General features: G+C 43.8%; 1 protein-coding gene across 2 annotated transcripts in view; it reads left to right on the top strand.

Annotated features, from left to right (window-relative positions):
- The window catches only part of LOC132346640 (craniofacial development protein 2-like), a 36,924-nt gene extending 9,541 nt beyond the window's left edge, over nt 1-27,383 (top strand). The window contains exon 3 of one of the 2 annotated variants that reach the window (XR_009496562.1): nt 27,099-27,383. Coding sequence is in view for 1 of the 2 variants with exons in the window: in XM_059891854.1 (XP_059747837.1) it covers nt 1,765-2,877 (1,113 nt within the window). In the remaining variant the exon portion in view is untranslated. Of the gene's footprint in view, nt 1-1,554 lie in introns of both variants that reach the window. The other variant, XM_059891854.1, reaches the window with a different exon arrangement.
- The last annotated feature ends 2 nt before the right edge of the window (nt 27,384-27,385 follow it).

Below are 27,385 nucleotides of genomic sequence, written 5' to 3'. Positions count from 1 at the left end.
TCTAGCAGTCATGTATGGATGTGAGAGTTGGACCATAAAGAAGTCTGAGCGCCGAAGAATTGACACTTTGGAACTGTGGTGCTGGAGAAGACTCCTGAGAGTCCCTTGGACAGGAAGTAGATCAAACCAGTCAATCCTAAAGGAAATCAACCCCAAATGTTCATTGGAAGGATTGATGCTGCAGCTGAAGCTCCAATACTCTGGCCACCTGATGCGAAAAGCCAACTCGCTGGAAGACTCTGATGCTGGGAAAGATTGAAGGCAAAAGGAGAAGAGGGAGGCAGAGGATGAGATGGTCACACAGCATCACTAACTAAGTGGACGAGTCTGAGCAAACTCCAGGAGGTAGTGAAGGACAGGGAAGCTTGGTACGCTGCAGTCCATGGGGCTGCAAACAGTCGGACGTGACTTAGTGCCTGTACAACAACGAATCTTGAAAATGGGGATTTGGCAGCCTAAACCCTAGTCTCTGTGACGCTGTGGGCGGTGGATGGGGGACAGAGCTGCCTATAAGCAGCTCACTCCCAAGAAGAGGAAGGAAGTTGGTAAATCAAGAAAGTCCATTTTATTTTCCCCACATTGACCAGCTGAGTTACTCTTCCTCCATGGGGCAGAGAGAGACTGGGAGTGCTACACCAATTTGGCACCCTCCACAAGAAGGAAACGTAAGGATTGGAAAGAAATATTCCTCAAGTGTGCTATTTAGTTTTCAAAGTTACAGCTATAGTTGGTCTGCCTTTGCTAATGTTGCTGACTTTTCATTTTGCTGCACTGTAGGTAGCAGTGTAGGTACCTGCATTGTGATCTGCTTCACATCCACTTCCAAATTTGCTCGGGCTTTCGTTTATGATCCAATGCAAGGGCAATTTTTTGAAATAAATGTTCATGTATTCATGACAACTATGAACCTAATCCTTTTGTGATTCCTCAAATCAAACTAAGTCTTCCAGTCTTTGCTTTACTTATTTCAAGGTTAGTAGTTACATATAAAAAGCTTATTACAGGCGAGTCCTTTTGGTGATTTGTGACTTTAATCATCCTCTAGTCTACTTCTAGTTAAGTCACTCAGTCATGTCCGACTCTGTGACCCGATGGACTGCAGCACACCAGGCTTCCCTGTCCATCACCAGCTCTTGGAGCTTGCTCAAACTCAAGTCCAACAAGTCAATGATGCCATCCAACCATCTCATTCTCTGTCATCCCCTTCTCCTCCCGCCTTCAATCTCTCCCAGCATCAGGATCTTTTCCAAACAGTCAGTTCTTGGCCTCAGGTGGCCAAAGTATTGGAGTTTCAGCTTCAGCATCAGTCCTTCCAATGAATATTCAGGACTGATTACTTTTAGGATTGACTGGTTTGATCTCCTTGCTGTCCAACGGACAAGAGTCTTCTCAAACACCACAGCTCAAAACCATAACATCTTCAGTGTTCAGCTTCCTTTTTAGTCCAACTCTCACATCTATGCATGACTACTGGAAAAACCATAGCTTTGATTAGCCAGAACTTTGTGGGCAAAGTAATGTTTCTGTTTTTTAATACCCCACATCCGAGGTCAGGGGCAGAAGCCAGGAGGACCCCATGCCCCAAGGGCAGCAGCCAAGAGGAGCAACCCCACACCGGAGACCACGGGCGGCGGCCAGGAGGACCAACCCCATGTCCAAGGAGCGGTGGCTGCGAGGGTGCAGGAAGGCCTAGAGGAGCTATCCCACATTGAAGGTCAGGAAGGGCGGCAGTGAGGAGATACCCCTTGTCCAAGGTAAGGAGCAATGGTTGCGCTTTGCTGGAGCAGCCGTGAAGAGATACCCCACACCCAAGGTAAGAGAAACCCAAGTAAGATGGTAGGTGTTGCAAGAGGGCATCGGAGGGCAGACACACTGAAACCATACTCACAGAAAACTAGTCAGTCTAATCACACTAGGACCACAGCCTTGTCTAACTCAGTGAAACTAAGCCATGCCCGTGGGGCAACCCAAGATGGGCGGGTCATGGTGGAGAGATCTGACAGAATGTGGTCCACTGGAGAAGGGAATGGCAAACCACTTCAGTATTCTTGCCTTGAGAACCCCATGAACAGTATGAAAAGGCAAAATGATAGGATAGTGAAAGAGGAGCTCCCCAGGTCAGTAGGTGCCCAATATGCTACTGGAGATCAGTGGAGAAATAACTCCAGAAAGAATGAAGGGATGGAGCCAAAGCAAAAACAATACCCAGCTGTGGATGTGACTGGTGATAGAAGCAAGGTTCAATGCTGTAAAGAGCAATGTTGCATAGGAAACTGGAATGTCAGGTCCATGAATCAAGGCAAATTGGAAGTGGTGAAACAGGAGGTGGCAAGAGTGAACGTCGACATTCTAGGAATCAGCGAACTAAAGTGGACTGGAATGGGTGAATTTAACTCAGATGACCATTATATCTACTACTGCAGGCAGGAATCCCTCAGAAGAAATGGAGTGGCCATCATGGTCAACAAAAGAGTCCGAAATGCAGTACTTGGATGCAATCTCAAAAACGACAGAATGATCTCTATTCATTTCCAAGGCAAACCATTCAATATCACAGTAATCCAAGTCTATGCCCCAACCAGTAATGCTGAAGAAGCTGAAGTTGAACGGTTCTATGAAGACCTACAAGACCTTCTAGAACTAACACCCAAAAAAGATGTCCTTTTCATCATAGGGGACTGGAATGCAAAAGTAGGAAGTCAAGAAACACCTGGAGTAACAGGCAAATTTGGCCTTGGAATACAGAATGAAGCAGGGCAAAGACTAATAGAGTTTTGCCAAGAAAATGCACTGGTCATAGCAAACACCCTCTTCCAACAACACAAGAGAAGACTACACATGGACATCACCAGATGGTCAACACCGAAATCAGATTGATTATATTCTTTGCAGCCAAAGATGGAGAAGCTCTATACAGTCAACAAAAACAAGACAAGGAGCTGACTGTGGCTCAGATCATGAACTCCTTATTGCCAAATTCAGACTTAAATTGAAGAAAGTAGGGACAACCACTAGACCATTCAGGTATGACCTAAATCAAATCCCTTATGATTATACAGTGGAAGTGAGAAATAGATTTAAGGGCCTAGATCTGATAGATAGAGTGCCTGATGAACTATGGAATGAGGTTCGTGACATTGTACAGGAGACAGGGATCAAGACCATCCCCATGGAAAAGAAATGCAAAAAAGCAAAATGGCTGTCTGGGGAGGCCTTACAAATAGCTGTGAAAAGAAGAGAAGCAAAAAGCAAAGGGGAAAAGGAAAGATATAAGCATCTGAATGCAGAGTTCCAAAGAATAGCAAGAAGAGATAAGAAAGACTTCTTCAGCGATCAATGCAAAGAAATAGAAGAAAACAACAGAATGGGAAAGACTAGAGATCTCTTCAAGAAAATTAGAGATACCAAGGGAATATTTCATGCAAAGTTGGGCTCAATAAAGGACAGAAATGGTATGGACCTACCAGAAGCAGAAGATATCAAGAAGAGGTGGCAAGAATATACAGGAGAACTGTACAAAAAAGATCTTCACGACCAAGATAATCACAATGGTGTGATCACTGACCTAGAGCCAAACATCCTGGAATGTGAAGTCAAGTGGGCCTTAGAAAGCATCACTACAAACAAAGCTAGTGAAGGTGATGGAATTCCAGTTGAGCTATTCCAAATCCTGAAAGATGATGGTGTGAAAGTGCTGCACTCAATATGCCAGCAAGTTTGGAAAACTCAGCAGTGGCCACAGGACTGGAAAAGGTCAGTTTTCATTCCAATCCCAAAGAAAGGCAATGCCAAAGAATACTCAAACTACCGCACAATTGCACTCATCTCACATGCTAGTAAAGTAATACTAAAAATTCTCCAAGCCAGGCTTCAGCAATATGTGAACCATGAACTTCCTGATGTTCAAGCTGGTTTTAGAAAAGGCAGAGGAACCAGAGATCAAATTGCCAACATCCGCTGGATCATCAAAAAAGCAAGAGAGTTCCAGAAAACATCTATTTCTGCTTTATTGACTATGCCAAAGCCTTTGACTGTGTGGATCACAATAAACTGTGTACAATTCTGAAAGAGATGGGAATACCAGACCACCTGATCTGCCTCTTGAGAAATTTGTATGCAGGTCAGGAAGCAACAGTTAGAACTGGACATGGAACAACAGACTGGTTCCAAATAGGAAAAGGAGTACATCAAGGCTGTATAATGTCACCCTGCTTATTTAACTTATATACAGAGTACATCATGAGAAATGCTGGACTGGAAGAAACACAAGCTGGAATCAAGATTGCCGGGAGAAACATCAATAACCTCAGCTATGCACATGACACCACCCTTATGGCTGAAAGTGAAGAGGAACTAAAAAGCCTCTTGACAAAAGAAGTGGAGAGTGAAAAAGTTGGCTTAAAGCTCAACATTCAGAAAACGAAGATTATGGCAACCGGTCCCATCACTTCATGGGAAATAGATGAGGAAACAGTGGAAACAGTGTCAGACTTTATTTTTTGGGGCTCGAAAATCACTGCAGATGGTGACTGCAGCCATGAAATTAAAAGATGCTTACTCCTTGGAAGGAAAGTTATGATGTCCAACCTAGATAGCATATTCAAAAGCAAAGATGTTACTTTGCCAACAAAGGTCTGTCTAGTCAAGGCTATGGTTTTTCCTGTGGTCATGTATGGATGTGAGAGTTGGACTGTGAAGAAGGCTGAGCGATGAAGAATTGATGCTTTTGAACTGTGGTGTTGGAGAAGACTCTTGAGAGTCCCTTGGACTGCAAGGAGATCCAAGCAGTCCATTCTGAAGGAGATCAGCCCTGGGATTTCTTTGGAAGGAATGATGCTAAAGCTGAAACTCCAGTACTTTGGCCACCTCATGCGAAGAGTTGACTCATTGGAAAAGACTCTGATGCTAGGAGGGATTGGGGGCAGGAAGAGAAGGGAATGACAGAGGATGAGATGGCTGGATGGCATCACTGACTCGATGGACATGAGTCTGAGTGAATTCCGGGAGTTGGTGATAGACAGGGAGGCCTGGCGTGCTGCGATTCATGGGGTCGCAAAGAGTCGGACACAACTGAGGGACTGAGCTGAACTGAGGTTGATCATAGTGTTTCTTCCATGGAGCAAGCACCTTTTGATTTCATGACTGCAGTCAATATCTGCAGTGATTTTGGAGCCCAAGAAAAGAAAGTCTCTCACTGTTTTCACTGTTTCCCCATCTATTTGTCATGAAGTGATGGGACCAGATACCATGATCTTAGTTTTTTGAACATTAAGTTTTAAGCCAGCTTTTTCACCCTCTTCTTTAACTTTCATCAAGAGACTCTTTAGTTCCTCTTCACTTTCTGCCATAAGGGTGGTGTCATCTGCGTATCTGAGATTATTGGTATTTCTCCTGGCAATCTTGATTCCAGCTTGTGCTTCATTCAGCCCTGCATTTCACATGATGTACTCTGCATAGAAGTTAAATAAGCAGGGTGACATTATACAGCCTTGTCATACTCCTTTCCCTATTTGGAACCAGTCTGTTGTTCCATGTCCGGTTCTAACTGTTGATTCTTGATCTGCATACAGATTTCTCAGGAGGCAGGTAAGGTGGTCTGGTATTCCATCTCTTGAAGAGTTTTCCACAGTTTGTTGCAATCCACACAGTAAAAGGCTTTGGCGTAGTCAACAAAGCAGAAGTAGATGTTTTTCAGGAATTCTCTTGCTTTTTCTATGATCCAAGGATGTTTGCAATTTGATCTCTGGTTCCTCTGCATTTTCTAAATCCAGCTTGAACGTGTGGAAGTTCACCATTAATGTACTGTTGAAACCTGGCTTGGAGAATTTTGAGCATTACTTTGCTAGCATGTGAAATGAGTGCAATTGTGTGGTAATTTGAGCATTCTTTAGCATTGCCTTTCTTTGGGATTGGAGTGAAAACTGACATTTTCCAGTCCTGTGGCCACTGCTGAGTATTTTCCAAATTTGTTGGCATATTGAGTGCAGCACTTTAACAGCATCATCTTTTAAGATTTGAAATAGCTCAACTGATTTTCCAGCCTTGGAATCTGGCAAAGGGACTGAGAACCCCCAGAGAATTTGACTTCGGAGGCCTGTGGGATTTGATTACAGAATTTACATAGGATTGGGGAAACAGACTCTTGGAGGGCACAAACAAAACCTTGTGTGCACCAGGACCTACCAGAAAGGAGCAGTGACCCCACGAGAGACTGACCCAGACTTGCCCGTGAGTGTCCAGGAGTCTCTGGGGGAGGCGTGGGTCTGCGGCAGCCTGCTGCAGGGTCAGGGGCACTGAGTGTGGCAGTGCGTGCACGGGACCTTTGGAAGGAGGTCGCCATTATCTTCATTAGCTCCACCATAGTTTGGCCTCAGGTCAAACAACAGGGAGGGAACACGGCCTTGACCATCAACAGAAAACTGGATTAAAGATTTACTGCATGGCCCCACCCATCAGAACAAGACCCAGTTTCCCCCACAGTCAGTCTCTCCCATCAGGAAGCTTCCATAAGCCTCTCATCCTTATCCCTCAGAGGGCAGACAGAATGAAAATCACAATTATAGAAAGTAATCAAACTGATCACATGGACCACAGCCTTGTCTAACTCAATGAAATTGTGAGCCTCGTCGTGTAGGACTACCCAAGACAGATGGGTCATGGTGGAGAGTTCTGACAAAATGTGGTCCACTCGAGAAGGGAATGGCAAACCACTTCAGTATTCTTGCCTTGAGAACCCCATGAACAGTATGAAAAGGCAAAAATATTGGACACTGAAAGATGAACTCCCTAGGTCGGTAGGTGCCCAATATGCTACTGGAGATCAGTGGAGAAATAACTCCAGAAAGAATGAAGAGATGGAGCCAAAGTAAAAACAACTCCCAGTTGTTGGTATGACTGGTGATGGAAGTAAAGTCCAATGCTATAAAGAACAATATTGCATAGGAACCTGGAATGTTAGGGCCATGAATCAAGGTAGATTAGAAGTGGTCAAACAGGAAATGGCAAGAGTGAACATCGACATTCTAGGAATCAGTGAACTAAAATGGACAGGAATGGGTGAATTTAATTCAGATAACCATTTTATCTACTACTGTGGCCAAGAATCCCTTAGAAGAAGTGGAGTGGCCATCATAGGCAACAAAAGAATCCAAAATGCAGTACTGGATGCAATCTCAAAAACGACAGAATGATCTCTGTTCATTTCCAAGGCAAACCATTCATTATCACAGTAATCCAAGTCTGTGCCCCGACCAGTAATGCTGAAGAAGCTGAAGTTGAACCTTTCTATGAAGACCTACAAGACCTTCTAGAACTAACACCCAAAAAAGATGTCCTTTTCATCATAGGGGACTGGAATGCAAAAGTAGGAAGTCAAGAGATACCTGGAGTAGCAGGCAAATTTGGCCTTGGAGTACAAAATGAAGTAGGGCCAAGGCTAACAGAGTTTTGCCAAGAGAACGCACTGGTAAAGCAAGTCAGCCGATTTTATTTTCCCCACATTGACCAGCTGAGTTACTCTTCCTCCATGGGACAGAGAGAGACTGGGAGTGCTACACTAATTTAGCTCCCTCCACAAAGAAGGAAATATAAGGACTAGAAAAGAAATGTTCCTACAACAAGTGTGCTTTTTAGTTTTCAAAGTTACAGCTATAGTTAGTCTGCCTTTGCTATTTTGCTTCTAATTTTGCTGCATTGTGGGTAGAGGATGTGGCCTCCTTTACATCCATTTCAAAGTTTGCTCAGGCTTTCATTTATGACCCAACACAGGGACAACTTTTTAAATAAATGTTCATATATTCATGACAACTATGAAGCCGTTCCTTTTGTGATTCCTCTATTCAGACTAATTCTTTCAGTTTTTGCTTTACTTATTTCAAGATTAGTAGTTACATATGAAGAGCTTATTACTGGTGAGGCTTTTTGGTGATTTGTGACTTTAATCATCTTCTCATGTCCCTCTTTATCTCTTTTTAGTATTTCTTGGCCTTAGGTATATTTTGCCTGATATTAATATTCTATGTCAGCTTTCTTTTGGCTCCTATTTGCCTGCTGTATCTTTTCCCATTATTTTATTTTCAGTCTTTCCTTTTTCTTTTGCTTTAGAGTGTTCCTTCTACCCAACACTCTATTGTATTTTGTTTTGATCCAATATGACCTTCTCTGTCTTTAAGGAGACAAACGAAATCAATTTACATTCGTAATGACTGTTGATATATTTAGAGTTACTTCTACCGTTTTATTTTGTGTTCTCATTACACTACGTCTTTAAATTATTATTTCTCTTGTGTTAGCATCCCTGGACAGAAGAGCCTGACAGGCTGCAGTCCATGGGGTTGCAAAGAGTTAGACATGACCAAGCAACTAAGCACAACACACAGCCTCTATTAAGTTTACAGCTAAACCTTGAAATCTGTGTAGTTTATACTCACCGGCATATTTCATTTTGGTTTTTTGTTTCGTTTGTTTTTTACTCTTGTCTGTTCTATTTTATTTATTTTAATTGTTTAAACTTTTTATTTGGCTGCATGTGGGATCTTTTGTCGTGGCGCACCGATTCTCTAGTTGTGGCTTGTGGGCTTCTCTTGCGGGGTGAGGGCTTAGTTGCTCTATTACATGTGGGATCTTAGTTCCCGACAAGGGATCAAACCTAAGTCCCTGGCATTGCAAGGGGGATTCTTAACCACTGGACCACCAGGGAAGTCCCTAAACTTTTTATTTTATCTTGGAGTATAGCCAGTTAATTGTTGTGATAGTTTCAGGTGGACAGCAAAGGGACTCAGCCATACCATACATGTATCTCCGTTTAATTTAGTCGCTCAGTCGTGTCTGACTCTTTGTGACCCCATGGACTGCGGCACGCCAGGCTTCCCTGCCCATCACCAACTCCCACAGCCTGCTGAAACTCATGTCCATCGAGTTGGTGATGCCATCCAACCATCTCATCCTCTGTCTTCCCCTTCTCCTCCTGCCTTCAGCCTTCCCCAGCATCAGGGTTTTTCCCAATGAGTCAGTTCTTCACTGTTACATATATCACTGAGCAGAGTTCCCTGTGCTATACAATCTGTCATTGGTTGTTATCCATTTAAAATATAGCAGTGTATACATGTTGATCCAAAATTCCCTAACTGTCCCTTCCCTGCATCCTTCCTCCGCTGCTAACCATAAGTTTATTGTCTAAGTCTGTGAGTCTGTTTCTGCTTTGTAAATAAATTCATTTGAATGATTTCTGGTTAGAATGTGCATATAAGGGATGTCATACAACATTTCTCTTTCTCTGTCTGACTTACTTCACTCAGTATGACAGTCTCTAGGTCCATTGACATTGTGGCAAATGGCGGTATTTCATTCGTTTTAATGGCCGAGTAATATTCCATTATATATGTACTACATCTTCTTTATCCATTCCTCTGGATATGTGATTTGAAAATACTTTCTCTCAATCTGTAGTTTTTCTTTTCTCCTAACAGTGTCTTTTAAAAGCTTAATTGATTTGGCTGCGTCAGCTCTTAATTGCGGCATGCGGGATCTTTGCTGTCATGCATCATCCTTCACTGTGGAGCATGGACTCTTTAGTTTTGGTGCATAGACCCAGAAGTTGTGGCCCACAGGCTTAGTTGCTCAGCAACGTGTGTGATCTTAGCTCCCTGACCAAGGATCAAATCCACGTGCCCTGGATTGCAAGGGGAATTCTTAACCACTAGACCAGCAGGGAAGTCTCCAAGAGTGTATTTTACAGAAGCAAAGCTGAACACTTTTGATATAACATAATTTATCATTTTTTTCTTTTATTTGTTGTTTTTCAGTTGCTAAGTCGTGTCTGAGTCTTTGCAACCCCATGGATGGCAGCACGCCAGGATTCCCTGTCCCTCACTATCTCCCAGAGTTTGCTCAAATTCACATCCATTGGGTCAGTGATGCCATCTATCCATCTCATCCTCTGCTGTCCCCTTCTCCTTTTGCCTTCAATCTTTTTCAGCATCAGGGTCTTTTCCAATCATCAGGTGGCCAAAGTGTTGAAACCTCAGCTTTAGCATCAGTTCTTCCAATGAATATTCAGGATTGATTTCCTTTAGGACTGACTGGTTTGATTTACTTGCAGTCCAAGGAACTTTCAAAGAGTCCTCTCCAGCACCACAATTCAAGAGCATCAATTCTTTGACACTCAGCCTTCTTTATGGTCCAACTCTCACACCCATACATGACTACTGGAAAAACCATAGCTTTGACTACATGGACTTTTGTTGGCAAAGTAATGTCTCTGCTTTTTAATATGCTGTCTAGGTTTGTCATAGTTTTCCTTACAAAGAGCAAGCATCTTTTAATTTCATGGCTGTGATCTGCAGTGATTTTGGAGCCAAAGAAAATAAAATCTGTCACTGCTTCTACTTTTCCGGTCATGATCTTAGTTTGTTCAATGTTTAGTTTCTAGCCAGCTTTTTCACTCTCTTCTTTCACCCTCAACAGGAGGCTTTTTAGTTCCTTTTCACTTTCTGCCATTAGAGTGGTATCATCTGTGTATCTGAGGTTGTTGATATTTTTCCCCAGCAGTCTTGAGTCCAGCTTGTGATTTATCTAACCTGGCATTTCGCATGATGTACTCTGCATAGAAGTTAAATAAGCAGGGTGACAATATACATCCTTGTCATACTCCTTTCCCAATTTTGAACCAGCCCATTGTCCCATGTCCAGTTCTAACTGTAAGCTGCTTCTTGACCCGTATACAAGATTCTCAGGAGACAGGTAAGGTGATCTGGTATTCCCGTCTCTTTAAGAATTTTCCATAGTTTGTTGTGATCCACACAGTCAAAGGCTTCAGTGTAGTCAATGAAGCAGAAGTAGATGTTTTTCTGGAATTCCCTTCCTTTCTCTGTGATCCAACAGATGTTGGCAATTTGATCTCTGGTTCCTCTGCCTTTTCTAAACCCAGCTTGTAAATCTGAAAGTTCTTGGTTCACATACTGCTGAAACCTAGCTTGAAGGATTTTGAACATGACCTTGCTAGCATGTGAAGTGAGCTCAATTGTCCAGTAGTTTGAACATTATTTGGCATAGCCTTTCTTTGTGATTGGAATGAAAACTGACTTTTTCAGCGTGGTGGCCACTGCTGAATTTTCCAAATTTGCTGACATAATGAGTGCAGCACTTTAACAGCATCATCTTTTAGGATTTGAAATAGCTCAGCTGGAATTCCATCACCTCCACTAGCTTTGTTCATAGTAATGCTTCCTAAGGCCCACTTGACTTCATACTTTTCTATACCATATCTAAGAATGCTTTGCTTATTCCAAGCCAAAAAGATTTTCCCCCTGTATTTTCTTCTAAAAGTTTTATTATTTTACTTTTATCATTTAGGTCTATGATCAATTTTGAGTTAATTTCTGTATAACATGTGACATAAGATTGACAATCTTTTTTTTCAATGTGTTGGTGGTTTAGTCTCTAAGTCGTGTCTGACTCTTGAGACCCCATGGACTGTAGCCTGCCAGGCTCCTCTATCCATGGGATTCTCCAGGCAAGAATACCGGAGTGGGTTGCCATTTCCTTCTCCAGGGGATCTTCCCAACCCAGGAATCGAACCCAGGTCTCCTGCACTGTAGGCAGATTCTTTACTGATTGAGCTATGAAGGAAGCCCTTTTTTTTTTTCAATGTAGCTATCCAGATTATTCTATTTGTTGGAAAAAACAACAACAAAAGAACCTGTTATCCTTTCTCAATAAAATTTCCTTTGCATCTTTGTAAAAAATAAACTGGCCAAACTTGTGTGATTCTATTTTTGGATTATATTCCTTGCTCCATTGACCTATGTATCTATCCCATGACCAGTTCCACACTAAAACTGTAGCTTTGTAGAAAGTCTTCAAATAGGTAGTGTGAATCCTGAAACTTGTTCTTCTTTTGCAAAATCATTTCAGCTATTTTGGTTTCTTTGCCTTTCCATGTAAATTACAGAATCAGCTTGTTTATTACAGAAAAGCCTGCTAGGATTTTTTCTGGGATTGGACTGAATCTAGTTGGATCATAGAAAAAGCAAGAGAATTCCAGAAAACCATCTACTTCTGCTTTGTTTACTATGCCAAAGCTTTTCACTGTGTGGATCACGACAAACTGTGGAAAATTCTTCAAGAGATGGGAATACCAGACCACCTTTCCTGCCTCCTGAGAAATCTGTATGCAGGTCAAGAAGCAACAGTTAGAACTGGCCATGGAACACCAGACTGGTTCCAAATTGGGAAAGGAGTAGGTCAAGGCTGTATATTGTCAGGCTGCTTATTTAACTTCTATGCAGAGTACATCATGTGAAATGCTGGGCTGAATGAAGCACAAGCTAGAATCAAGATTGCTGGGAAAAATATCAGTAATCTCAGATATGCAGATGACACCACCCTTATGGCAGGAAGCAAAGAGGAACTAAAGAGCCTCTTGATGAAAGTGAAAGAAGAGAGTGAAAAAGCTGGCTTGAAACTCAACATTCAAAAAACTAAGATCTTGGCATCCAGTCTCATCACTTCATGGCAAATAGATGGGGAAACAATGGAAACGGTGGCAGACTTTCTTTTCTTGGGCTCCAAAAATCACTGCAGATATTAACTGCAGCCATGAAATTAAAAGATGTTTGTTCCTTGGAAGAAAAGCTATGACCAACCTAGATAGCATATTAAAAAGCAGAGACATTACTTTGCCCACAAAGGTCCATCTAGTCAAAGCTATGATTTTTCCAGTAGTCATGTATGTATGTGAGAGTTGGACTGTAAAGAAAGCTGAGCACCAAAGAATTGATCCTTTTGAACTGTGGTGTTGGAGAAGACTCTTGAGAGTCCCTTGGACAGCAAGGAGATCAAACCAGTCAATCCTAAAGGAAATTAGTCTTGAGTATTCATTGGAAGGACTGATTCTGAAGCTGAAAAACTCCAATACTTTGGCCACCTGATGCAAAGAACTGACTGACTGGAAAAGACCCTGATGCTGGGGAAGATTGAAGGCAGGAGGAGAAGGGGGCAACAGAGGATGAGATGATTGGATGGCATCACCGACTCGATGGACATGAGTTTGAGCAAGATCCGGGAGTTGGTGATGAACAGGGAAGCCTGGCGTGCTGCAGTCCATGGGGACGCAAAGAATCATACACCACTAAGCAACTGAACTGAATTGAACTGAAGTGCCACTAATGTTTCAGGGAGTACAATCTCAAAAAAGGAAAGGAGTGAGAACCAATATGAAGGTACATTATTGAGCTGGCCACTGCTTGATGTTAAACACAACTGATTCCTTGACCTTCTGGAACTATCTTGCGCTTGTCTGGGCACTGAGTGAATCCATGGCATTTCAAGCACCAGCAGCCATAGAGAAGCCCATGGGGGCAGGAGGCAGAAATGCTCTCAGGGTGTGTCCATGTAGAGTTGATCCGAATCCTTGCAGAATTGGCTGGGACAAAACAACTGGCCAAGACTCTTGCAGACTGGTGGAGCTAGGAGGATTCAAGCTGGCACATAAGAGTATATGAGAAGTGTATTGTCCACGTGTCTTATGTGTTTCTTAAATTTTCATGTGTATACAGGCGTATAGTTTAATGCATCAAGTAGGTCCACAGACTTATCATGAAAACTTCAGCCTCCTGTCCCCCATCCTCAAATTCGTCCATCTTTCTGATCCCGAGGGGCAAGCAACTTCTACTCTTTTACTATTGCTTTTGGGATTTACGTCTGTATCACTAAATAACATGCTCTATTATTCCCCACCCCTAGTTTTCAGGCATTATCTGTCAACTTTTCACACCAGAAGGTGAGGAACTACCTGGATTTTGCCAGCAACACCCCTCCCCCTACTTTGCACACACATGCTTCCTGTCCCACTGTTCTTCCAGTAGAGTTTAAATCGTAATTTAAAGTTAACATTATTCAGTTCAGTCGCTCAGTCGTGTCCAACTCTTTGCGACCCCATGAATCGCAGCACACCAGGCCTCCCTGTCCATCACCAGCTCCCAGAGTTCACTCAAACTAACGTCCATTGAGTCGGTGATGCCATCCAGCCATCTCATCCTCTGTCATCCCCTTCTCCTCCTGCCCCCAATCCCTCCCAGCATCAGAGTCTTTTCCAATGAGTCAACTCTTCGCATGAGGTGGCCAAAGTACTGGAGTTTCAGCTTCAGCATCATTCCTTCCAAAGAACACCCAGGGCTGATCTACTTTAGAATGGGCTGGTTGGATCTCCTTGCAGTCCAAGAGATAATTATGATTACATAAATTCTATTCACCTTTGTGCCACATAGAACACATTAGCTATTTTTATTTTCTTTCACAATCTTTTGTTTTCCGTGTCGTTGATACTGTCTAGTTTCTATTTGTTTGCTTTGTTTTCTAATTATCATGAAATCATCCCAAGTCATTCCTCAGCAGCACCAACCACCTCTTGATACATCCAAGCACATTTCCCAGTTGCATCGTCTCGGAGATTTCTTTCACAGACCTCTCTGGTCTGTTCCTATTTCTTTTGGCTGCCCTCTAGGCTGTTGTGTTCTCCCTTCATCAATAGCTTGAGGACTCACATTATTTCTCTTAGGCATGGGTTTCCCATCTTAACTTCTTTCTTGATCTATTCCCTATTTTAGAGGTGCACATTCTCTAGTAAATTCCCAAGAAAGGATGTTCCCAAACCAAATTTGGGTTCATTTGCCTATGTGCAGTGAAGCCATCTATTAACACTAGGATGTGGGGAAGCAAAGTGCAGGGCACCAACCAAGGAGTCCAGGTAACTAGTGCTTAGAAGTCCTAAACTTTCCAAGGACATTCAGATAAAGAGCTTTAAAGATAAGGTGAGGTGGGGCGTCTGTGTGTGGGGTATGTGATCAGCTCTTAGACATTCATCTGATTGGTTGGAGATGAGGTAATCAAGAGTCAACATCATCAACCTTCTGGTTCCAACTGATCTGGGGTCTAAGTGCTTGTGGATAGCATACAGTCAACTCCTTCCACCTGGTGGGGGTTTCAGTTTCTGCAAAACAGCTCAAAGGATATATAGCTCAGAATATTATCTATAGCCCTTGCTGCTGCTGCTGCTGCTGCTGCTAAGTCACTTCAGTCGTGTCCGACTCTTGGTGACCCCATGGACTGTAGCCCACCAGGCTCCTCCGTCCATGGGATTTTCCAGGCAAGAGTACTGGAGTGGGCTGCCACTGGCTTCTCCGCTATAGCCCCTGAGGAGGAACTAAAGGTCATTGACTTTGTTTCATGGCTAAACTATTATTTTTTGTCTTGCTTGACTTTCCCCTTCTTTCTGCCTTTTCCCACTTCTCTGATTAAATTTATTCTTTTTTATTCTTTTCTTCTCAATGATTTTTATTGGAGTATAGCTGCTTTGCAATGTTGTGTAAGTTTATTCTTTGACTGAAGTTTTTCTATGGACAAAAGGGAGGAGGAGGACGCAGCAGGGCAGAGTGGGAATTCTGTTCTAGGAAGGCCCCGTAGGTCCTGCTCTGTTACAGTACCTCTGTTGAATGAGTACCCCTTCCTCTTTGTTGCTGTGTTAGTTGTTCAGTCGTGTCCAAGTCTTTGCAACCCCACTGACTTTAACCACCCAAGCTCCTCTGTCCATGGAATTTTCTAGGCAAGAATACTGGAGAGGGTTGCCATTTCCTTTTCCAGTGTATCTTCCTGACCCAGGGATTGAAGCTGGGTCTCTGGCATTGCAAGTAGATTCTTTATTGTCTGAACTGCTAGGGAAGCCCTTCTGTTACAGATGCATGGGAGTTAAGCTTTTTGAGACTGTTTATTTCTGAAAATCTTTATTCTACACTCACAACTGATAGTTTGGTTGGGTATAGAATCCTAAGTTTTATGCATACTTTTCTCTGGATTTTGAAGGCATTGTGGTCTAAATTGGTGTTGTTGTTAAGAAATCTGATGCCCTTCTGATTACTGATGTTTCGTGCAAAACCTAATTTTTTCTCTCTGGGAGTTTGTGTGATTTTTGTTTTGTTCTCAGTGATCTAAAATTTCACAATAATGTGTCTTCGTGTGAGAATAGCATCCATTTCATTCAGTACTTAGTGGGCGTCTTCAAACTGGAAACTCATGTAATTTAATTCAGAGACATTTACTTGAATAATTTATTGAGTGAGTACCCCTTCCTCTTTTATTTTCTCTATTCTTTATGGGGTTTCTTTTCTTTGGATGTGAGATCTCCCAGGTTGGTTCTCGAATTTTCACATCTTTATTCTCTTGTATTTTGTCTTTTTGCTCTACTTGCTGGGAAATTGCCTCATCTGCAACTTTATCTTCTAAACTTTCCACTCAACTTTTAACTTGTGCTATGCAAGAGAGATTTTTTTGTTGTTGTTCTCAAAACATTCCTTTTTAATAACATCCTGTATTTGTTTAACGTGTGCGCTTACGTCTTTGATGATACTAATGATAATTTTTTTGGCGTTTTCTTTTTATCATCATCTGTATTCCCTCCAAGTTGCTTTTTATCTGTTTGTTATTGTCTGACTATGAGTTAGGAGCTTCTCTTATGTGCTTGGTCATCCTTGGCTTCTACACACACAGTCTGCTCAGAAGCTCAGAGCTCAGAGTTGGCTGCCCTCCAGAGACTCCACTGAAGGGTGATCTGGCTAGGCTCTTTCACTGAGCAACTTCTATTGTCACTGCCTTTAGGTATTTCTTCCTCAGTTTCTCAGGTTTGCAAGAGTTATCTTTCAGTCTCCTGCCTGGAGGTTCATACTAAACCTGCTTGCCATTTGGCAGTATTAGTATTCACTGTGAGGACCTTCACTTAATTTCTCCACTTTCAATGCAATGCCCCTGCCCCTAGCTGGGTCTACTGTTCCCCAGGACAGAGTCCCATGGCTTTACCCACTCCAGGGAATAATATTCTGTTGGGATATAGTAGAGGCAGTCACCTTGGGGAATGGAATCTTGGTTACTAGCTGCTCTTTAAAGCTCTCTTTCAAGTCTGCTGTAGTTCCCTCTGCTTTCTTACCTGTGCTGCCCAAAGTACCTGGTACTCAGTTCCTGAAGCTTTGGGGGTTTAGTGTGTCCTAGACTTTCCTCGCTGCCAGTTTAGGACTCAATTTTTTGCATCCATGAAGTCCATTCTCACTCTGCTTTCCAATTTCAAAATTATCCTTTTTTTTTTTTTTTTTTATTGTGGTACTTTAAAAATTCCTCTTCTGCTCCTTTTTGAAAATTTTCAGGAGGGATCAGGATAAATGCCTGTGTTTAATCTACTGTCTATAGCGCTTGCTTTGGCAGCACTTATATTAATCTGCTGTCTATAGCAGGAACCCTGGCTATTCTTTTTTCATTATATTAATTCTTTTTCATATTTCCCAAAACATTTTAGTCATTGCAATCACAGCTATTCTCTGGTCTCTATCTCCTGGATCTATCATCTGAGGTTCAGTGAGATGGGTGGGGGTCAGTGAGGGGAGTGGGGCAAGCATATCATTGGTTTTCCCACTGACTCTGTCTCACGACTGCTTTTGTTCTGTAATTTTGTCTTTGTGAGCTCATCTGCAGAAACCTTTGTCTGTGGGAACCCTGAGCAGCCTGAGTTGAGGTCATGGCCCTCTAGGGAGTGTTTGCATTTGTTTCTGCCCAGTGCCCACAGACATCTCCAGCCAGGGACCCCTTTTTGTATTAGCTTCTTGCTTTCAGAGTCTCCTGAACACAAGGGAAGCAGGGTAGTATAAATTTAAATCCCAACCCCCTTGGGGCTCCGTCTATGATTACAAATTCCCAGAGCCCTGGCTGTAGCAGATGAGCTGACTAGTGATGTGTCTGAGCAGAGAGTAGACATTTTTTTTTTTAAATCCTTGCCCACCTTTTCACCAAGAATATAACTCTGAAGAGTCTGGCTTGGAGGTAGGTCTCATTTACAACTCCCGGCTTTGTGAAGCCCAAAGCCTTATTTCTTGTCCCCATAGGGGCTGTAAAACCCAATCCCAGGTTGCCGAGTCCCACAGCCCCCTCCCTGCCTGTGCCCGCCCAACACAGCACCAACACTAGCCCTCATGATTCCTGCTCTGGTTTTCAGCTCTGTCTTTGTTTTTATCCCTGGGGTGTTCCCTTCCTTTCTTGCAAGCTCAGCCATGCATTTAAAAGGATGTTTGTTATATTTTAGCCACCGTTTCGGAGTCCCGCTTTGTAGCAGGATGGTTTTCTGCTGTGTAACTCACGATTCTGCTTGGAAATAAAAGTCCTGTGTTTTTGGTGCCCCCCCCCTCCCCCGCCGCCACTGGTTTCTACTGTCTTTTGCATCTCTGTATTCCCCACAGCAGAGCATCAATAGAGGCTCGGTGAACAGTGAATAAAGGGAGCTGAATTGCCACGATTGGTGTCCTAGTCACCTAATTGGCGATTTTGAAAAAGGCACAGCAAAGCTGAGTCAGTATCTCTGGCAGTCCTGCTGTTTGGAGCAGGAGTCTCAGAGAACATTCAAGACCCATCCTGGGCTGGACTCAGCCTACCCATGGGTACCATCTGATGTCCAGCCAGCCCTCCTAGACATCCTGACTGCCGGCCACACACCTGATCACAAGCTGGGTCTCATCCTTCTTTGAACTTTGGGTTCCCAGTCCCTTGCCCAGGCCGGGTGCCCACAGGGAGCCTCTGCAGCGTTGCCTGCAGAGCTTCATAGGGGCTGTTTGCTCGCTTGACCAGCCTCATCCACCAGGCTCACACTCCGCGGAGGAGGCTGGCTGCTTTCCTCTCTGTGTCTTCAGCATCTTCACGGTAACAGTGTAAACAACCGAAGCCGCTCCATAAATGTGTGTCTAATGCGTGAACGAGCGAGCCGGCATTCCCAGAGAACCAGAGTTTGGATTTTACAAAATTAAAGCAGCTGTTACAGCCTGGTGGCTATAACATCCTGGGGGAAGAGGGAAGAGGGACTCCTCCCCCCAGCCCCTCCCCTCTCCTTCTCGTGGGTGGGTGGGGCTCCCCATCCAAGTTTGGGAAGACAAGGGGAACTGGGTGCCTGTCTCCCCAGATCTGTGGCCCCCAGCAGCTTTGTCTCTGTGGGTGCCTTGGCTGCCAAGATACATGGATGAAAGGAAGGTCGCAGTGACCCCCCCTCACAATTAGTTTACAAAGCACTTTCCCTCTGATGAAGACACGCTGGGAAGGGATTCTGCAAGTGTGTGTGGGGGGCGGGGAGACTTGGAGTCAGGATGAGGGTATCAGGGCTGCAGTATCCAGTGGCCACGAGCCAGGTGCCACCACTGAGTGAGCACTTGAGATGTGGCTGTTCTGAACCTAGAGGTGCCTAAAGTGTAAGATACACACCAGGGTTCACAGACTTGGAATGAAAAAATAAAAGTAAATATCTCATTAAGAATTTAAAATATTCATGACATGTCAAAATGATAATATTTTGGATGTATTAGGTTAAACACAAATATTATTAGAATGAATTCCACCAGCTTCTTTTGACTTTGTTTTAATGAAGCTATCAGAACAGTTCAAATTACCCACATGAGTTGTGTTTGTGGCTGGCATCTCATTTCTGTTGGAGGCACTGGTCTAGAGCATGGGCCACGTGATTCCCAAGCAGGCTTTCCTCCACTCACAGCCCTGGGCACCAAACATGGGCCCCAGGACAGACAGGTGTATCTGCAGGATCCTGGTTTGGTCTCTGCTGCAACATCTATGAGTGGTCTGACTTTCCCTCGGACAGGTCCTGATTTTCTCATCTGAAAATGGCACAGTTTTGCCCACAGGGGAACGAAATGGTTTTGAGGATTCAGGAATCAGACACAGCTCTTCCCAGTGGCCCATTCATGTCCTCATCATAATGGCCACTGGGCTATAGCAGCCCAAGAGCGGGGCCTTGCCTGCTGTAGGCTGAATGAATGAATGAGTGCCTGTTCAACCCCACTGAACCTTTGGCTTATCCATGAAACAACTTCCTGTGGCTGTGAAGACCTTCTCAATCTGGCTTCCACCTTCACATGTATATCATATTCATGAAATGCCCAGTTGTGGGTGCAACCAGATTTTGAGAACTGCTGCTGCCTTATTTTGGGATCCTCTGAGAGCAGAGCTTGAGTTAAGGACTTGGGGTGACCCCAGGAGGCAGGAGAGCAGGGAATAGAAGGAGGAGGAGCGGTGGGGGGGTGTCCTTCTCTGCTTTGGGTGAGAGAAGGCTGGTTTCCACTAGGAACTCTAGAAGTATACAGAATGCCTCCCAGAATTGTTTTCTGGAAGATGGGAGGAGGGGGGCATCCATCCGCTGGCTTCTTTTTCCATTGCAGAATATTGCTCGGGGATCTTTACCTGCCACTTCTGAGCTGTCTAGTGGCTTTGGGGGGCTTTGGGAGAAGCTCGGAGGCAGAAAATCTCCTGCTTAAGGTGGCACAAGTTACACTGAGTCAGGACAGTCCACCTCATTGCAGCTGAAATCAGAGGGGAGACCAGGGGGTGTAAGGGGGCAGAGAAGTGTCTGCTATAGTCCCTGAAGTCTAGAAAGACACCGAAAAGAGTCCGTATTTGTTGCAACAAATAAACAAAGTTAGTAGCTCAACTTAAGGTTTGTGTTTTGACAGAATGGGCTATGGCTTATGGGCAATTTTTGGAAAGTAAGCCGAAACCTTATTCTTTTGTTCATGCATGCATGCATTCATTCAAACATCAGTCGATATTTATTGGACACTGATTCTGGGTCAGGCCCCTGCCCACCCCAGAAAGGACAGCAGAATGAAAGAGAGGGGTAAGGATGTCATTGTACCAACAAAGGGGAATCTTTCCTAATTTATAAATTGTTATTTGCAAACTTCAGTTTTTTAGTCTTACTGGTAACAGGGGATTAATGCTGAAGGTCACCTATTGTTGGCTGACAGTTCAACCCAAAGCCCCTGAAGAGGATTTGGCCTCTTCCCTGGGTCAAGGAGAACTTATAAATGAATTTACCCACCCATGCTGCTTTCCTGAGGTCACTCAGTCTGCAGCCCCTGAACACCCGCTTGGTGCCAGGCTTTGTGCAGTTTCCAGGAGTGCAGTGGTGAATGAGACAAAGCCCTGCCCTTAAGAGCTCACAGTCTGGAGGGGGAGATGGTAGCACCCTGGCAGAATCTGGAGGCAGGCACCAAGCCCTGGGAAGGGAGGGAGAGGGCTGTGTCCTGCTGGGTCTTGGAAAGCTTTCTGGAGGAGGTGTAATCGGATACTCACCCCAAGGCCTCTGGGCCCCAGATGTGAGCTTCTGGCACAGACCAGACCTGGCTGAACCCCATAACTGGCTGCTTGGCAGAGGACATTGGCAAACCCAGGCTTGCTCTGGGCCATTTGCATATCATTTGCATCGATCTGCATATGCGGTGGCACAGCCTGGTCTCTTATGCATTTAAATTGCAAGTTATTTGTCTCTCTTTGAAAGCTCTCATTTTTTTTTTCCCCAAGGGTGGGCTGGCTCCATTTCCCCTCCTTGCCCTTATAATGCAAGACTTTGTTGAGTTTGCCAAGCACGGTGCAAGGCTGTAGATCTTGGGTTTCGATATATGTTATTCTGGCTTTCAGAATACTTTGTTATTTTCAAGGGATCCATGACAGCTTGGTGCAAAAGAGAGTGTTGAGCATGTGTACCCCATGTCCAGATGGGGAAACTGAAGCAGAGAGTGATTAAAGTGAGATGCCCAATCTCATCACTTCTTATGTTGGAGGCAAGACCATGGGTAGGGGTGAAGTCACTTGATTTCTGATTGCCCATTGAGAGGGCTTTTAGAGGTTAATTCTTTGTACAGATGGTGGGAGGAGATCCAGAGAGGGGCAGGGACTTGCCAAAGGCCACTGGTTGGTCCAGGATGCAGCCTTGGCTTCCACAGCTCTGCCTGAAGACAATGAGTCCCTCTGTCAAGGTGCTTGTTTTGGCTGCTGTGTCAGTGACATTTGCCCCTTAGAGGGGGACCTGCCCCATAAATATCGAGTGTATTGATATCTCCTTATCTGAGTTGCTGTTTAAGCCTGGTGAGTATCACCCAACCCAGCCCTTCTCATTTGACCAGGACTTGACTTAGCCCAGATATGAGTTAACAGGAGTCTTTGTTGGTCTTCTAACTGGGGACTTTCTGCCACCAAGGAGGCACAGTTAGGGCTATTTCAGAGGATGAAGGTCTCTCCCTGCACTTAGAAGATGCACCTCTGACATTACTATGAAATCAAACTTGAAGACATCAGTTTGTATCTTAAAGTATGTCAACAGATAGGGACTTACTCTAAGTCAACACTGGACCTGACTAATTATCATATCATTGGGGATATTTACTCGTAAGAATCAGTTCAGTTCAGTTCAGTTCAGTCGCTCAGTCGTGTCCAGCTCTTCGCGACCCCATGAATCGCAGCACACCAGGCCTCCCTGTCCATCACCAACTCCCGAAGTTCACTCAGACTCACGTCCATCGAGTCAATGATGCCATTCAGCCATCTCATCCTCTGTCGTCCCCTTCTCCTCCCACCCCCAATCCCTCCCAGCATCAGAGTCTTTTCCAATGAGTCAACTCTTCTCACGAGGTGGCCAAAGTACTGGAGTTTCAGCTTATGCCTCATTCCCTCCAAAGAAATCCCAGGGCTCATCTCCTTCAGAATGGACTGCTTGGATCTCCTTGCAGTCCAAGGGACTCTCAAGAGTCTTCTCCAACACCACAGTTCAAAAGCATCAATTCTTCGGTGCTCAGCCTTCTTCACAGTCCAACTCTCACATCCATACATGACCACAGGAAAAACCATAGCCTTGACTAGACAAACCTCTGTTGGCAAAGTAATGTCTCTGAGACATTACTCAGAATGTCTAAGAATAGAACTAGGTAATTCACTGCTAATAACAGCTCCTATTTATCGAGCACTTTGCCATGTACAGATATGGGGCTGGGTTTTTAGCTCAGGTTACTTTCATTGCTCATCCTAAAGACAGGGACTGTTTTTCCTGTTATACAAGCGAGGCCACCGAGGCTCACTGAGACGAAGAAATTTGTTCAAGGTCACACAGCAATACAGGGTCAAGACTCAACTATGAGATGGCTGGCTCCAGACCTCAACACAATGACCTACATTTTCCACTAAACCATATTGCTTCCAATGTCAAGTCTAAAATTAGACCTAACATGAGCACTAAATTAAGTCTTGGGCAACATGATGTAGTTTGTAAAGCATAGACTTGCTGGTAGTGGAGGAGTAGTTTATATCAGATTAACTTCCTGCTGGTAACAATTATAAAATCTATACAGAAATATATAGAACAGATTTGTTTGGAATTACTGGAGAGTGACCAAAAACAGACAAATTAGAGGAGATATGACCCTTGAAACTAAGAAACTCGACTGGTAAGAAATGCATTCATCTGGATTTTCCCCTGAGAGTGTTTCCTAGTTTATGTAGTACATGAGGGGGTAGGACTCAAAGAGAAAGCAGAGAAGCCTTATTGATTGAGAAGTAAGAAGTTAGGAGTTCGGGGCCTGCCGAGCAGCTGGAAATTGAGAAAGAAGATCCCAGAAAACAGAGCTACAGAGGGAGAAAACTCCACTCAGATTCTGGGCTGGCTCTGCCGTGGGGCATGACTCCAAGGAGTCCAGGCGAAAACACAGCTGGAGGGCTGAAAAAGCTGAGCAGAGATATTTGCAGCTGCTTGGCATTAGGGATACAGATTTTTTAGTTCAAATCTCGCCAAGTTAGAGTGGCTTGGTAAATACACCAGGCTTTTCACTGAGATCCTGGGGGACCATCACTTAGGAGTAAGGACCAGAATAAACCTGCTCTAACAAAGTTTAAAACCAGGACTTCACAAGACCAAGGTGAATGGCCAACAATTAAACAGAAACAGTATACAAAATTCTTCAGAGGAAGATAACACAATCCAGAAGCCCTACAGTGTATCATCACAATGTCCAGAATAAAATTAAAAATTACAAGATATGGAAAGAAACAGGAACATGTGACACATAGACAAGATCAATAAAAAAAGAATCAGTGAGTTTAAAAACAGGTCAATAGAAATTATCCCCACTGAAACACAGATACAAAATGATGAAAAAGTGAACAGAGCCTCAATAATCTATAGGACAACATCAAGCAGTCTTAACATATACATGTAACTGGAGTTCAAGAGGTGGAAGAGAGATAATGGAGCAAAAAAAAAATTTTTTTTAATGAAATATTGGCTGAGAATGTTCCGTGGGTTTGGAAAAGCAATCAACCTGCAGATCCAGGAAGTTCAGTGAACCCTAACCAGGATAAATACAAGGAAAATCATATCCAGGCACATCATGGTCAGACTGCCAAAAACTAAAGATCAAGAGAAAATCTGAAATACAGCTATAAAAATACATACAATAATTATGTATAGGAGAACAATGCAGAAGACGACAGACTTCTCATTAAAATAATGCAACTCAGGAGACAATAGAACAATTGACAACAAATGAGATTAAAATCTGTCAATTTAGAAAGCGATCAGTGAAAATATATTTCAAAATGGAAAAATAAAAACATTCCTGAATATATAAAACAAAGAATTTGTTTCTATTAGATCTGCATTATAAGAAATGCTAAAGAAAAGTATTTAGGCTTAAGGAAAATGATGCCAGAATTGCAGAAAATGTACAAGGAAATTTTTGTAGGAAACAGTAGCACTGGGAATGGTGAATATGTGAATAGAAACAAAAGACTATTTTCCTTTTCTTAACATCTTTAAAAATTAATTGAGTCCTTAAAGCAAAAATGACAGTGTGTTCTGGAATTTATATCGCCTATAGAAGTAAAATATATGGGAACTTCCCCGGCAGTGCAGGGGGTAAGAATCCGCTTGCCAATTCAGGGGATATAGGTTTAATCCCTGGTCCAGGAAGATTCCACATGCTGCGGAGCCACTAAGCCCGTGTCCCATGACCACTGAACCCACACTCTAGAGCCCATGAGGCACAACTGCCAAGTCCGAGTGCTGCAACTACAGAAGCCTGAACACCTAGAGCCCACACTCTTCAACAAGAGAAACCACCTCATTGAGAAGCGTATGCACCAGATGGGCTTCTCTGGTGGCTCAGATGGTAAAGAATCCACCTGCAATGCAGGAGACCTGGGTTTGATCAATGCAGGGGATCCTGGGTCAGGAAGATCCCCTGGAGAAGGGAATGGCAAACCACATCAGAATTCTTGCCAGGAGAATTCCATGGACAGAGAAGCCTGGCAGGCTACAGTCCATGGGATCAGAAAGAGTCAGACACGACTGAGTGACTAACACTTTCATTCGCTGCAACCAAGAGTAATCACCCCTCACAATGACTACAGAAACCCTGCATGCAGCAACAAAGACCCAGTGCAACCAAAAATAAAATTTTTAAAAAAGTCAAGTGACCGTAATAGCACAAAGGACAGGAGAATATCAAGTAGAATTCAATTTCTATAAAGTTCTTACAGAATACATGAAGAAGTGCACTATTATGGGCAGGTAGACTGTGATAACTTAAGAATGCACATTGTAATCCCTGTGAGAGCAGCCCACACTATAAACAGGTAGAACTAAAAAAGCAAAAGACCAAATGAAATGTTATAAACACTTGGTTAACCCAACAGAAGGCAGTCGAAGAAGAAAAAGGAACAAAGAAGAAAGGGGACAGACAGATATCAAATAGCAGGATGACGAATATACACCCACCTGCAATAATAAGTACATTAAATGTAAAAGGACTAGACTCTCCAGCTGAAAGGCAGATACTGTCAGACTTGATTTTTAAAATGGTCACATCTGAGTTATTGGTGTATAAGTAAAATCAAATGAGGTTGTGCATCAAAGCTCTGAGCAGAGGGCCTGGCCCATGGTGGGTGCTTCTTAAGTGAAAACTCTCAACTTATTTTACAGTCCCTTTCCTGGAAGCCTGTCAGTGAACTTCCCATGGGGAGGCGCCAGTTAGCCATTCACATAGCATCATGCCCAGCTGAACATTCATCCAGCCAGACTTCACTGAGCAACAGCTGTATACCAGACAGTCAGGACCCTTCTCATTGGCATGTAGGTTACTTGTCTGCTTTTCAGGAGCAAGAAATAACCCTCCTTCTTTACCTACCTCAAAGGAGGAAAGTAGGGAGGGGTTAAGGTACAAACAAATGGATCCTTAACTCAGGACTGGAGCTTAGCTTTCCCAAGGCTGCCTGGGGTCAATAGCCTATGGTCTGTGAGGCTGCCTCATGCTGCCCAGCACCCTCTCCTTCCCTGGAAGCCTGTGCCAAGGTCTCCACCAATTTCCAGTGCCGCAGGGCTGCAGATAAGACCTCTTTCCCCAAAGAAGCTCTTGTTCTCTGGCTTGAAAAGCCAGCCCCCTTCTTATGCCTGGTGTCAAGTTCCCGGCAATCAAGCCCAAGCACCTGGGTTACCACTTGCAAGTTGACTCAGGATCAAACCCGCATCTCCTGCATTGTAGGTGGACTCTTTACCATTGAGTCACTGGGGAAGCCCTTATCCATCCTTAAAGCTGACCAATTATCCACTAGACTGTCTGATCTACAACTGTAGGATATTTGGATTCATTCTATGCAGGGCTATTATGCAAACAGTGCTGCTATGAACATTTCCCATCACATCTTCTGGAGCACACACAGCCGCATGCCTTGGAATGAAAGTGTGGGTCAGAGAGTAGGATGCACCCAATTGGAGCAGACCTCACCCAGGCTTCCCACAGTGGTTGTAGTGATTCACATTCCCGCCAGCTGGGTGTGAGTTCCAGCTGCTCCTTGCGCTTACTAACACTTGCCATTGTCAGTCTTCTTTGCTTTAACTTTTCTTGTGTCTGACGTGGTACTTCACTGTCTTCTTAATTTGTGTTTCCTCTTGATGAGTCGTGAAGCTGGGCACTTTTTATCATGCATTTGCTGGTTATCTGGCTATTCATTTGTGAAGTATTTTAATTCATTGCTTCCGTTTTTTTTCTTGAGTTGTCTACCCCTTTCTTCTTGGATCATAAAACCAATCTGCTCTGTCCCACAGACTCAGAGCCATAGTAGTTGGGCCATAGTTGCACTGTAGGTGGTGACAGAGTTTCAAAAAAAGATACGTCCCATGAAACGAATCCGATTTGATTTTGTATCTGCTTGACCAATTTGTCTTGGTTTTGTGGCTCTCACAGCTATAAGGAAGACTTCCCTGGTGGTCTAGCAGTGAAGAATCCACCTGCCAGCGCAGGTACAATCTCTGGTCCAGGAAGATTCCACATGCCTAAGCAACGCAACTACTGAAGCGCATGCACCCAGAGCCTGTGCTCTGCAACAAGAGAAGCCACCACAGTGACAAGCCTGCGCATCACAGTCAGAGAGTAGCCCCTACTCGCGGCAACTAGAGAAAGCCTGCATGCAGCAACAAAGACCCAGCACAGACGGAAATAAACAATAAAATAAAACAATCTTCAAAAAGAGC

Source organism: Bos taurus, chromosome 11 (genome assembly GCF_002263795.3).
Source record: "Bos taurus isolate L1 Dominette 01449 registration number 42190680 breed Hereford chromosome 11, ARS-UCD2.0, whole genome shotgun sequence".
Taxonomy (NCBI): domain Eukaryota; kingdom Metazoa; phylum Chordata; class Mammalia; order Artiodactyla; family Bovidae; genus Bos; species Bos taurus.
This window is presented reverse-complemented; position numbering and strand designations above follow the sequence as displayed.